Genomic DNA, 14236 nt, shown 5'->3' with positions numbered 1-14236 from the left:
GTCCCTGATATTAAAAATCCCCAGTATTTTTAATTTATATTTTTTCTTTTCATAAAGGAAACCACGGATCTACGAGAAAAAATATAGAAAAGAAAAAATATAAATTAAATTAAAAATACTGTGGATTTTAAGGGCTAATCCTCACGTCCCCGCAATCTTTTTATAACTTTTATTTCCCTAATATGCTAATTCTCTAAAGAGGCTACTGGGGCGTGGAGTAGGCGGAGCCAGTAGCTTCGGTGCACAGCTATGAGGAGCTGCGCACCCTCGTCCGCGAATCCTGCCGTCTGCGCATGCGCAGAAGAGCAGGCCCGCGGCTGCGCAGTCACTGCTCCGAAGCCGGAGCTGCACAGCAGACGGCTGACTTTGCGGATGAGGGTTTCTAAAGAGGCTACTGGGGCATGGGCCGGAGCCAGTAGCTTCGGTGCACAACTTTGAGGAGCTGCGCAGCAGACGGCAGGCTTCGCGGATGAGGGTCCGAAAAATATTTGGTAGGAGGATCAAAGAGGCTATTGGGGCGTGGAGTAGCCGCACCATGTAGCTTCAGCTCTGCCTACTCCATGCCCCAGTAGCCGCTTTAGAAAATCTGCATATTAGGGAATTAAAAGTTATTAAAAGATTGCGGGGACGTGAGGATTAGAAAGGGCTATCCTCACGTCCTATAAATGCACCTTTATAGGTAGATCCGTGGTGGTAGGTTCCCTTTTATTATTTTCTACTTCTTTCAACCCTTCCAATAGAAAAGGAAGTAAATAAGAATTGAATATCCAAATAAAGAAAATCCAGTTCATGAGCATCCTTATATAAACAATGCAAAAACCCAATCTAACCATAGTGCAGAATTTACCTGTACGCATTATCCTATATGTGATGTGATGAGGCTATCCGTGCCATGGTGTGCACAGTCTTGTAGTTTGTATTTTTTTTATAACAATGCAACTATGTTCTGTATCAATGATAGGGTTAACTGTTCCATTCATGGACTGGTCCATTTGGTGACCTTTTTGGCTGGTGAAGGGTTACAAATGCTTCTCTGTTGTTGCACATATTCTGTTCTCCAGCCGTGTAATTGCTTGACTCCGTTTCGTATCCCTGTTAGACTCTGTTTGTATGTCCACATCAATGTAAGTGTGTGACCCGTGGTGTGCGTGACGTGTCCCCGGAGATTCTCCCCCCTCCATCCATGTCATGTCATCATTGATTTCTTATATACTGTCACAATGAGAGCTCCCGTCTCGCGTGTTGCTGCCGGTATTTTCACGACGAGCAGAGTTCTGGGAAAATAGAAAGAGAATATGTGGAATTTACAGTCAGTCACTGCCATGGTGCCATAGTATCATACTGCCAGAGTGCCATGGTGCCATAGTGTCATAGCGCCATAGTATCATAGTGCCATAGTATCATAGTGCCACGGTGCCAAAGTGCTATAGTGCCGTAGTGCCTTTGTGCCATAGTGCCAAAGTGCCATGGTGCCAAAGTGCTATAGTGCCATAGTGCCACGGTGCCATTGTGCCAAAGTGCTATAGTGCCACAGTGCCATAGTGCCCCAGTGCCATAGTGCCCCAGTGCCATGGTGCCAAAGTGCTATAGTGCCACAGTGCCATAGTGCCACAGTGCCATGGTGCCAAAGTGCTATAGTGCCACAGTGCCATAGTGCCCCAGTGCCATGGTGCCAAAGTGCTTTAGTGCCATTGTGCCATAGTGCCAAAGTGCCACGGTGCCAAAGTGCTTTAGTGCCACAGTGCCGTAGTGCCATTGTGCCATAGTGCCAAAGTGCCATGGTGCCGTAGTGCCATTGTGCCATTGTGCCAAAGTGCCATAGTGCCACGGTGCCATTGTGCCAAAGTGCTATAGTGCCACAGTGCTATAGTGCCATGGTGGGATGGTCTTATACTGAAAATACCCTTACTCCAGCTCCCAGACAAAATGCAGCAGCGCAGTAATGTTTTAATTCATCAAAAAAAAAAAAATCCTTCTTCTGGTGTTGGAATCTTCTCTATCCTACTCCCCCTCCTGCCAAATCCGTCATCTATCCTGAGACTGGGCAAACATCTCACGAGAAATGAATGCAAAGTGACAGCCGACTCACACGTACATCTTTCACACCACCTCCAGTCACTGAGTCGTCCTTTCAGGCGGCTTCAATGAGAAGTGACTGGTGTATACCTGGGGCCGGGCCATGGAGGACGCATCATAATAACCCCTGATACAGCCGAGAAGACCCAATGGGAAACAATAGAACCTGCTTTTGCATGGAATATTTTTGCTCTTTGTTCCTTGGCATTTGGCACTAATGTTGTGTTCACACTTTGCTTTCTGTCGCTGTAGTTATGTTGCTTATTTTAAAATAACTTATTACTTTTTAATTGTGGTAACGACTCGCTCATTAACATGTGACATCTGTACAATGCGGCTGCTTAACGCCAAACCTCTTTATGATCATTAGCAGGATGAATGGTTAATGAGAAAATATACATCACGGAGCCTCCCCCTCCATTATATTATACTGATCCGTATGTGATTGTGCAATCATTATGACAAATATCCAATATATGATATAATAACAATAATAATCATTATTTCTATATAATATATATCATATTCCGGAGCACTTTATATGGCACATCCTTAAACATTATTTTGTACCCTATTACCAGTAGAAACATATTTTTCAGACTATAAGGTGCACCGGATTATAAGGCGCACCATCAATAAATGCCTGCTAAAACGTCTGGGTTCATATATAAGGTGCACCGGATTATAAGGTGACCAGCAGGTGGCAGACCTGTGTCTGTACGTACGGTTCATATATGAGGCGCACTGGACTATAAGGCGCACTATCAATAAATGCCTGCTAAAATGTCTAGGTTCACATATAAGGTGCACTGGATTATAAGGCGCACCTGACTATAAGGATGAATGACCAGCAGGGGGCAGACCTGTGCACAGTACAAGGCAGCTGTTGTCTGTAAGTACGGATCACATATAAGGTGCACTGGATTATAAGGCGCACCTGATTATAAGGATGAATGACCAGCAGGTGGCAGACCTGTGCACAGTACAAGGCAGCTGTTGTCTCTAAGTACGGTTCATATATAAGGTGCACTGGACTATAAGACGCACCTGATTATAAGGATGAATGACCAGCAGGTGGCAGACCTGTGCACAGTACAAGGCAGCTGTTGTCTGTAAGTACAGTTCATATATAAGGCGCACTGGACTATAAGGGGCACCTGATTATAAGGATGAATGACCAGCAGGTGGCAGACCTGTGCACAGTACAAGGCAGCTGTTGTCTAGAAGTACGGTTCATATATAAGGCGCACTGGACTATAAGGGGCACCTGATTTTAAGGATGAATGACCAGCAGGTGGCAGACCTGTGCACAGTACAAGGCAGCTGTTGTCTGTAAGTACAGTTCATATATAAGGCGCACTGGACTATAAGGGGCACCTGATTATAAGCATGAATGACCAGCAGGTGGCAGACCTGTGCACAGTACAAGGCAGCTGTTGTCTGTAAGTACAGTTCATATATAAGGCGCACTGGACTATAAGGTAGTCCGAAAAATCTGGTAGTTACACTGATTGACAAAATAGATTGCAGCCCAAGATGTAGATGTTGGGAGTCCTCGCACCATTGTCTTGTCAGACTTTGCACGTTCTTTTAAGGGTAAACTGCTTGCACATTTAAGAAGTGTCAGCGCCACATTTTGCCAGCAAAGGGTCATTTCGGTGCACAGTCAGACTGTGTGTGTCATTTAACATACGGGTCCAACAGAAGTGTGCCAAACTGTACCTATGTTAAAGGTAACCAAAAAAAAGTTGGTGTATGCAGCGCCAGATTCATGAAGAATGGGTGCCACAAATCATGAATCTGGCGCACCCTGCATTATACACAGGCAAACTGCATATAGTACGGCACGCACCGGGTCTTGCCATTACAGTGTATAAAAGTGATCCCCATGCTGTCCTATAAGAAGTTTCATAGAGGCTTCTACTCAGAATCCTGTACATTGCTCTCAATCGCAAAATATCAGGTTTTTCTAACTGATACGTTTAAGGTTTTTTGGGTTTTTTTAAACTTTTTCACTGTCATTTTTCACTCCTTGTTTTAATGCAGCCAATTGTTAAGATAAAAAAAAACTCTTTACACGATTTTCTGTGACAATCATATATAACTCACATACTGTTCATTTCCTTCTGAATCTCCTTGAAATGGTTCTACTGCTTGATTGGATCAGTTTAATTAAACTGATCCGACTTGATTAGGAGATGCCCACACCTGTCAATAGATGACCTCACAGCTCACAGTGCATATCGGAGCATATGAGAATTATGAGGTCTAAGGAACTGCCCAAAGAGCTCAGAGACAAAATTGGGGCAAGGCACAGATCTGGCCAAGCTTACAAAACAATTTCTGTCGCAGTCAAGGTTCTTAAGAGCACAGTGGCCTCCATAACCCTTAATTGGAAGAAGTTTGGGAGGACCATAACTCTTGCACGACCTTGCCATCCAGTCAGACTTAGAAATCATGGGAGAGGAGCCTTTGTGAGAGAGGTAAAAAAGAATCCGAGGAACACTATGGGGGTCATTTACTAAGGGCCCGATTCGCGTTTTCCCGACGTGTTACCCGAATATTTCCGATTTGCGCCGATTGTACCTGAATTGCCCCGGGATTGTGGCGCACGCGATCGTATTGTGGCGCATCGGCGCCGGCATGCGCACGACGGAAATCGGGGGGCGTGTCCGAACGAAAACCCAACGTATTCGGAAAAACCGCCGCATTTAAAAACCGAAAAAGTGTCGCTTGGGAAGCGCTTACCTTCACCTGGTCCGACGTGGTGCATTCCGGCGCGTTGAGATGATTTTCAGCGCAGCAGCGCCACCTGGTGGACGGCGGAGGAACTACCTTCATAGATCCCGGCCTGACCCGAATCCAGAGCAGAGAACGCGCCGCTGGATAGCGAATGGGCCGGGTAAGTAAATCTGCCCCTATGAGTCCTTTTACTCAATACAGAGGGTCTGAATTCTTATGACCATGTGATATTTCAAGATGGAGTGCAAAGTGTACATTAATGGGCACAGAAAAAGAACTTTTTGGATCTTACCAATAGGCTGCAATGAAACAGAGTGAAAATTTTAGATATACAGGCGGTCCCCTACTTATCCTCACCTGACTTACAGACGACCCCTAGTTACAAACAGACCTCTGGATGTTGGTAATTTAATCTACTTAAGGATACAATAAACAGCTAAAACAGTCTCCAATTAAGCCTTGTTGGTAATCCTGGTTCTTATGACAACCCAACAGTTTGAAAATCCAATTGTCATAGAGACCAAAGAAAAATGTGTCCAGTATTACAATTATAAAATTTACAGTTCCGACTTACATACAAATTCAACTTAAGATGACTATAGATAATCTTCTATAATAGGTTTCTTAGATCGCCCTTGTGCTACAGTATATCACGTCTTGTGGATATCTCATAAGTCAATCGTCAATGTTTCTAGGTGTTTCCTTCATGGAGCAGGACTCACTGAAAAGTGCAACGGGAACAGATGATGTCCAATTTACAGAGAACTAAATTCATCTGTTCACAAATCTCCTGCAGCCTCCCAGCGCCATTGTCTACACAGAAGATGGGGGAGAGTCCGAGGGAGAAGAGACGAGGGAACGGGTAGACTCTGGGCTGCCGAGCATTGTCACCTCCTGTTAGGGATGTGATTGGAGGGAAGTGATTCCTGGCACCAGTATCTCTGTCAGATGTTCTGCTTCCTGTCACTGTGCGCAGCTCCTGTCCTGTCTACATTTCTGACAGTGTCTCCTCCGATTATTACTCGCAGGGTGGCTCCGTGTTATATTCCCCTATTCAAAGTCGATCAATGAGTTTCCACTCTTAACGCCATTTGATTTGCTGTTTTCCTTTGACTCTTTGATTTGGAAAGTGATTGTTTCTTATTGTTACTCTTTTCTTTTTACATTTGCACCTGAGATCGGCTTATACATAGTTTAGCTATAGACCGCTCTTTGTCTTTGGATATACAGTGTAATAGGCATATAGAGCTACAATTACGACCGTTTCCACTGCTTAATTATGGCTTCATGCAGATTTTCTTGTTCGTGAGAATACTGCAACCTCTTTATTGTTACATAGTTTTTACGGTTGAAAAAGAAACACATGTCCATCAAGGTCAACCAAGGAAGAAGAGGGATTGGACGAGGGATTAAAAGAGGATTTAAAGTACCGTAAAGTAAAGTACTCAGGTATAAGCCGACCCAAGTATAAGCCGAGACCCGTAATTTTAACACAAAAAACTGGAAAAAACCTATTTACTCGAGTATAAGCCGAGGGTGCGAAATGCCTTGGTCACAGCCTCAGTATATAGCCAGCCAGACCCTGTAGTATACAGCCAGCCCCCTGTAGTATACAGCCTGCCAGCCTCCTGTAGTATGTAACCTTACAGCCCCTTTAGTATATAGCCTGCAAGCCCCCTGTAGTATATAGTCTGCAAGCCCCCTGTAGTATACAGCCTGCCAGCCTCCTGTAGTATATAGTCTGCCAGCCCCTGTAGTATATAGCCAGCCAGCCCCCTGTAGATGCAGCCTGCCCAGCCCCTGTAGTATACAGCCTGCCAGCCCCCTGTAGTATACAGCCTGCCAGCCCCCTGTAGTATACAGCCTGCCAGCCCCCTGTAGTATACAGCCTGCCAGCCTCCTGTAGTATATAGTCTGCCAGCCCCTGTAGTATACAGCCTGCCCGCCCCCTGTAGCATACAGCCTGCCAGCCTCCTGTAGTATATAGCCTTACAGCCCCTGTAGTACATAGCCTGCAAGCCCCCTGTAGTATACAGCCTGCCAGCCTCCTGTAGTATATAGTCTGCCAACCCCTGTAGTATATAGCCTGCCCAGCCCCCTGTAGTATATAGCCAGCCTGCCCCCTGTAGTATGCAGCCTGCCCAGCCCCTGTAGTATACAGCCTGCCCAGCCCCTGTAGTATACAGCCTGCCAGCCTCCTGTAGTATATAGTCTGCCAACCCCTGTAGTATACAGCCTGCCCGCCCCTGTAGTATATAGCCTGCCCGCCCCCTGTAGTATACAGCCTGCACAGCCCCCTGTAGTATATAGTCTGCCAGCCCCCTGTAGTATACAGCCTGCCAGCCCCCTGTAGTATACAGCCTGCCAGCCCCCTGTAGTATACAGCCTGCCAGCCTCCTCTAGTATATAGCCTTACAGCCCCTGTAGTACATAGCCTGCAAGCCCCCTGTAGTATACAGCCTGCCAGCCTCCTGTAGTATATAGTCTGCCAGCCCCTGTAGTATATAGCCAGCCTGCCCCCTGTAGTATGCAGCCTGCCCAGCCCCTGTAGTATACAGCCTGCCAGCCCCCTGTAGTATACAGCCTGCCAGCCTCCTGTAGTATATAGTCTGCCAGCCCCTGTAGTATACAGCCTGCCCGCCCCTGTAGTATATAGCCTGCCCTCTCCCTGTGGTATACAGCCTGCACAGCCCCCTGTAGTATATAGTCTGCCAGCCCCTGTAGTATGCAGCCTGCCCAGCTCCTGTAGTATACAGCCTGCCAGCCCCCTGTAGTATACAGCCTGCACAGCCCCCTGTAGTATACAGCCTGCACAGCCCCCTGTAGTATACAGCCTGCACAGCCCCTGTAGTATACAGCCTGCACAGCCCCCTGTAGTATACAGCCTGCCAGCCCCCTGTAGTATACAGCCTGCCAGCCCCCTGTAGTATACAGCCTGCCAGCCCCCTGTAGTATATAGCCTTACAGCCCCTGTAGTACATAGCCTGCCAGCCCCCTGTAGTATACAGCCTGCCAGCCCCCTGTAGTATACAGTCTGCCAGCCCCTGTAGTATATAACCTGCCTGCCAGCCCCTGTAGTATATAGCCTGCCTGCCAGCCCCCTGTAGTATATGGTCACCAGCCCCCTGTAGTGTATAGCCTGCCAGCCCCCTGTAGTATATAGTCACCTCTTCTATCTCCATGTTTGTGGCATGTCTGCGACAGCACCTCTTCTTTCTTCAGGCCAGGACCAGGTCTGCGACAGCTCCATGCACACGTCCGGCTGGCGCATAACTGTGATGTCAGCCGGTGAAGAAAGAAGAGGCGCTGTCACGGACCCGACTGCAAACATGAAGATAGAAGAGGAGCTGCCCGGGCCGTCGGAATGGTGAGTTTATTTTTTTTATATATCCGAGTATAAGCCGAGTGGGGAATTTTCAGCACAAAAATTGTGCTGAAAAACTCGGCTTATAGTCGAGTATTTACAGTACTAAAGTAAGCAGCTTCCTAGCCCTACCCCAGTTATCGCAGTGTTAAATTGCTACCTTTATTGGAAAGTTCCAAACACTGCACTATGTAGCCCTCAGAACACCGGACCAAGCTCACAGCGGTCCAGCGTATTCATGAGGGGGCGGTGCGAGGATGCGGTGACTACTGCTTGAAGCCTGGCAGTCACTGCCAGCATATAGTGTCCACTGTAAGCTGGGTCTGCATTCACAGTGCTATGTAGTGCAGTGTTTGCGATAAAGGTTCCAATAAAGTTAGCAATTTAACACTGCTACACCTGGGGTCGGGCTAGGAAGCTAGGAAACAATTCAATATTATAAGATGACCATCAATGCTCTTTTAGATGTAAAAAGGCATCTAGACCCTTCTTGAAGCTCTCTGCTTCCCCTGCTGTTACCAGCGCCTGAGCTCTCTGCTGTCCCTGCTGTGACCAGCGCCTGAGCTCTCTGCTGTCCCTGCTGTGACCAGCGCCTGAGCTCTCTGCTTCCCCTGCTGTTACCAGCGCCTGAGCTCTCTGCTTCCCCTGCTGTTACCAGCGCCTGAGCTCTCTGCTTCCCCTGCTGTTACCAGCGCCTGAGCTCGGCTATTTCACAGATTTATAGTTCTTACAGTAAAGAAGCCTCTGTCCCCTCTGGTGATTAAACCTTGTTTTCCCCTGACACAGACAGCACCAATTTGGTTATTATATTTCCAAAGTGACAGCCAGCGAGGGGTTACAAAGGATAGAAGTTATGCAGTATAGAAAGTCAAAAAAGAGAGGCCAGAGAGTGTAGTATTATTGGTAACAACCATTTGTAATGCTGGTCTTATCAGCCTTTCCAAATAATGCTCTTCAAGAACTGAGCTGCTTTACATGTTTTTGTCCTTTCTATTTTTGAGACTGGTTAATGGTTTGGTCCATGTGGTGAAGTCTCTGTATTTGCTCCCCTGAAGTCTTCTGTGTCTTCTGATGCATCTATTTCCTGGAGAGTGTTGTGCACTTGAGTGGTTGTTGTAAAGGGGTTTATCTTCACCATGGAAAGAATTCTGTGATCATGGACCACCATTGTCTTCTAGACCTTTTTGAGTTCTTTTACCTGAATTTACCAAATTGTTCCGCTATTGCTTTGTTTCATTTGTCACTGGGCCAGAACCCAGGTGAAGAATTGGGTGGGATGGAGAAGGAAGTGGGGGAGCGCTGCTCATCCCTCGCTTCTACACTGGGAGCTAGGCGGCACTGCCAATCAGATCCAGTCAAAGATTGGACCTGCTCTATTTCTGATGGTGGGGCTGGCTCGCTCAAGGTGCAGTGAGACACTATGGGGATCATTTACTAATGGTCCATCGGGTTTCCCGACAATTTCCAATTTGCGCCAAATTTTGGATTTTGGCGCACGCGATCAGATTTTGGAGCATCGGTGTCGGCTTTCACAAAACAGAAATCCGGGGGCGTGGCCGTCGGACAACCCGATGGATTCTGAAAAACCACTGAATTTAAAAATGTTTTTTGTCGCAAGACAAGCACTTACATGCACCGGGAAGTAGAAGGTGAACTCCGGTGGACCTCGGTGCAGCAGAAACACCTGGTGTATTGGGTGCGCGACCATAGTGAATCGCGGCAGACCCGAATCCCCGCCGGACAACGAGCTTCGAGATTGCGGCTGGACCGGGTAAGTAAATGAGCCCCTATGTGCTGAGCACACTTCAAATGGGTGTAATACATGTCTGGGGGCTGTGAACTGGCAGCAGTTTGTGCATCCTGTTTATGGCCTCTGCCCATGGTCATGTGCATGAGACCTTAGACCATCTTGACTGTATGCGATGGATTCACAGCAACAGCTTCCAAATGGAAATGCCACTGGAATGAAAACCAGAACTTTTAACTGTATAATTTATGACCGATGTTGATGGCACCACTAGCCCATGAAATATTTTTCAAACAATTGTCCAATTACCTATTAGTCTTTGTTTATATCTTGATTATATAAATGTATCGGTACCGAAATATGTTTTTGCAAACACCTAAAATGGCAAAACTTGTGTTACTGATTAAATATTTTGGACCTAGCTATTGACATGATCACTTATTAGAAATAACCAATCTTCTCTTTTGCGTTTTAGGGGCTGCAGGCAAATGCCGCTATATATACTATGGGAAACATTCGGAAGGCAACAGATTCATACGTGATGACCAACTCTGACCAAAGTACCAACCTTCTTCCTCCTATTGTAAGGAAATGCTATGGATAATGGAACGTCTAAAAATCCAACATTTCAACTTAGGCTGGTTGCCGAGATTATGTTAACAGATCTACTTTTTATGAAGTGTGAAAATAAAATCTATGTTTTAAAAGAGATTCTGCATTTGTTCTCCTTTTCAGAGGTCTCGGCTTTGTTTGGTAAACTTCATTTTAGTGACCAGAGCCAGGCGGCTGCTGCTGAAGCAAGTAAAATTATTGGATGTATCAAGAGAGGAATAGATTCTCATGATAAAGACATAGTTTTGCCCTTATACAAATCCCTGGTCAGACCACACATGGAATATTGTGTACAGTTTTGGGCACCAGTGTATAAAAAGGATATAATAGAGCTGGAACGGGTGCAGAGGAGAGCAACCAGGATTATTAGGGGAATGGGGGAACTAGACTACAAGGAAAGTTTACAAAATTTGGGCTCATTCAGTTTAGAAAAAAGACGACTGAGGAGAGACCTCATTACAATGTACAAATACCTGAACGGACAGTACAAGGATCTCTCCAAAGATCTTTTTATACCAAGACCTGAGACCAGGACAAGGGGGAAACCTCTACGCTTGGAGGAGAGGTGATTCTACCATCACCATAGACAGGGGGCATCCTCTACACCTAGAGGAGAGGAGGTTCTACCATCACCATAGACAGGGGGCATCCTCTACACCTAGAGGAGAGAAGGTTCTACCATCACCATAGACAGGGGACATCCTCTACACCTAGAGGAGAGGAGGTTCTACCATCACCATAGACAGGGGGAATCCTCTACACCTAGAGGACAGGAGGTTCTACCATCACCATAGACAGGGGGCATCCTCTACACCTAGAAGAGAGGAGGTTCTACCATCACCATAGACAGGGGGAATCCTCTACACCTAGAAGAGAGGAGGTTCTACCATCACCATAGACAGGGGGCATCCTCTACACCTAGAAGAGAGGAGGTTCTACCATTACCATAGACAGGGGGCATCCTCTACACCTAGAGGAGAGGAGGTTCTACCATCTCCATAGACAGGGGGCATCCTCTACACCTAGAGGAGAGGAGGTTCTACCATCACCATAGACAGGGGGCATCCTCTACACCTAGAGGAGAGGAGGTTCTACCATCTCCATAGACAGGGGGCATCCTCTACACCTAGAGGAGAGGAGGTTCTACCATCACCATAGACAGGGGGCATCCTCTACACCTAGAGGAGAGGAGGTTCTACCATCTCCATAGACAGGGGGCATCCTCTACACCTAGAGGAGAGGAGGTTCTACCATCACCATAGACAGGGGACATCCTCTATACCTAGAGGAGAGGAGGTTCTACCATCACCATAGGCAGGGGGCATCCTCTACACCTAGAGGAGAGGAGGTTCTGCCATCACCATAGACAGGGGGCATCCTCTACACCTAGAAGAGAGGAGGTTCTACCATCACCATAGACAGGAGGCATCCGCTACACCTAGAAGAGAGGAGGTTCTACCATCACCATAGGCAGGAGGCATCCGCTACACCTAGAAGAGAGGAGGTTCTACCATCACCATAGACAGGAGGCATCCGCTACACCTGGAAGAGAGGAGGTTCTACCATCACCATAGACAGGGGGCATCCTCTACACCTAGAGGAGAGGCGATTCTACCATCACCATAGACAGGGGGCATCCTCTACACCTAGAAGAGAGGAGGCTCTACCATCACCATAGACAGGAGGAATCCTCTACACCTAGAAGAGAGGAGGTTCTACCATCACCATAGACAGGGGACATCCTCTATACCTAAAGGAGAGGAGGTTCTACCATCACCATAGACAGGGGACATCCTCTACACCTAGAGGAGAGGAGGTTCTACCATCACCATAGACAGGGGGAATCCTCTACACCTAGAGGAAAGGAGGTTCTACCATCACCATAGACAGGGGGAATCCTCTACACCTAGAAGAGAGGAGGTTCTACCATCACCATAGACAGGGGGCATCCTCTACACCTAGAAGAGAGGAGGTTCTACCATCACCATAGACAGGAGGAATCCTCTACACCTAGAAGAGAGGAGGTTCTACCATCACCATAGACAGGGGACATCCTCTATACCTAGAGGAGAGGAGGTTCTACCATCACCATAGGCAGGGGGCATCCTCTACACCTAGAGGAGAGGAGGTTCTGCCATCACCATAGACAGGGGGCATCCTCTACACCTAGAGGAGAGGAGGTTCTACCATCACCATAGACAGGGGGCATCCTCTACACCTAGAGGAGAGGAGGTTCTACCATCACCATAGACAGGGGGCATCCTCTACACCTAGAGGAGAGAAGGTTCTACCATCACCATAGACAGGGGAATCCTCTACACCTAGAGGAGAGGAGGTTCTACCATCACCATAGACAGGGGCATCCTCTACACCTAGAGGAGAGGAGGTTCTACCATCACCATAGACAGGGGCATCCTCTACACCTAGAGGAGAGGAGGTTCTCCCATCACCATAGACAGGGGGAATCCTCTACACCTAGAGGAGAGGAGGTTCTCCCATCACCATAGACAGGGGGCATCCTCTACACCTAGAGGAGAGGAGGTTCTACCATCACCATAGACAGGGGCATCCTCTACACCTAGAGGAGAGGAGGTTCTCCCATCACCATAGACAGGGGGCATCCTCTACACCTAGAGGAGAGGAGGTTCTACCATCACCATAGACAGGGAGAATCCTCTACACCTAGAGGAGAGGAGGTTCTACCATCACCATAGACAGGGGGCATCCTCTACACCTAGAGGAGAGGAGGTTCTACCATCACCATAGACAGGGGGTATCCTCTACACCTAGAGGAGAGGAGGTTCTACCATCACCATAGACAGGGGACATCCTCTACACCTAGAGGAGAGGAGCTTCTACCATCACCATAGACAGGGAGAATCCTCTACACCTAGAGGAGAGGAGGTTCTACCATCACCATAGACAGGGGGCATCCTCTACACCTAGAGGAGAGGAGGTTCTACCATTACCATAGACAGGGGGCATCCTCTACACCTAGAGGAGAGGAGGTTCTACCATCACCATAGACAGGGGGCATCCTCTACACCTAGAGGAGAGGAGGTTCTACCATTACCATAGACAGGGGGCATCCTCTACACCTAGAGGAGAGGAGGTTCTACCATCACCATAGACAGGGGGCATCCTCTACACCTAGAGGAGAGGAGGATCTACCAGCACCATAGACAGGGGGCATCCTCTACACGTAGAGGAGAGGAGCCTCTACCATCACCATAGACAGGGGGCATCCTCTACACCTAGAGGAGAGGAGGTTCTGCCATCACCATAGACAGGGGGCATCCTCTACACCTAGAGGAGAGGAGGATCTACCAGCACCATAGACAGGATTGAATCCTCTACACCTAGAGGAGAGGAGGTTCTGCCATCACCATAGACAGGGGGCATCCTCTACACCTAGAGGAGAGGAGGATCTACCAGCACCATAGACAGGATGAATCCTCTACACCTAGAGGAGAGGAGCCTCTACCATCACCATAGACAGGGGACATCCTCTACACCTAGAGGAGAGGAGCTTCTACCATCACCATAGACAGGAGGAATCCTCTACACCTAGAGGAGAGGAGGTTCTACCATCACCATAGACAGGGGGCATCCTCTACACCTAGAGGAGAGGAGGTTCTACCATCACCATAGACAGGAGGAATCCTCTACACCTAGAGGAGAGAAGGTTCTACCAT

General features: G+C 47.7%; 1 protein-coding gene across 2 annotated transcripts in view; it reads left to right on the top strand.

Moving 5' to 3' along the window:
• The window catches only part of LRMDA (leucine rich melanocyte differentiation associated), a 559529-nt gene extending 548889 nt beyond the window's left edge, over positions 1–10640 (top strand). For both annotated transcript variants that reach the window (XM_072129322.1, XM_072129323.1), the window contains one exon: positions 10405–10640. In XM_072129322.1, the coding sequence (XP_071985423.1) occupies positions 10405–10484 (80 nt within the window). In that variant the 3' untranslated portion in view covers positions 10485–10640. The remainder of the gene's footprint in view (positions 1–10404) is intronic.
• The last annotated feature ends 3596 nt before the right edge of the window (positions 10641–14236 follow it).

The sequence above is a fragment of the Engystomops pustulosus genome, chromosome 11 (assembly GCF_040894005.1).
Source record: "Engystomops pustulosus chromosome 11, aEngPut4.maternal, whole genome shotgun sequence".
Taxonomy (NCBI): domain Eukaryota; kingdom Metazoa; phylum Chordata; class Amphibia; order Anura; family Leptodactylidae; genus Engystomops; species Engystomops pustulosus.
This window is presented reverse-complemented; position numbering and strand designations above follow the sequence as displayed.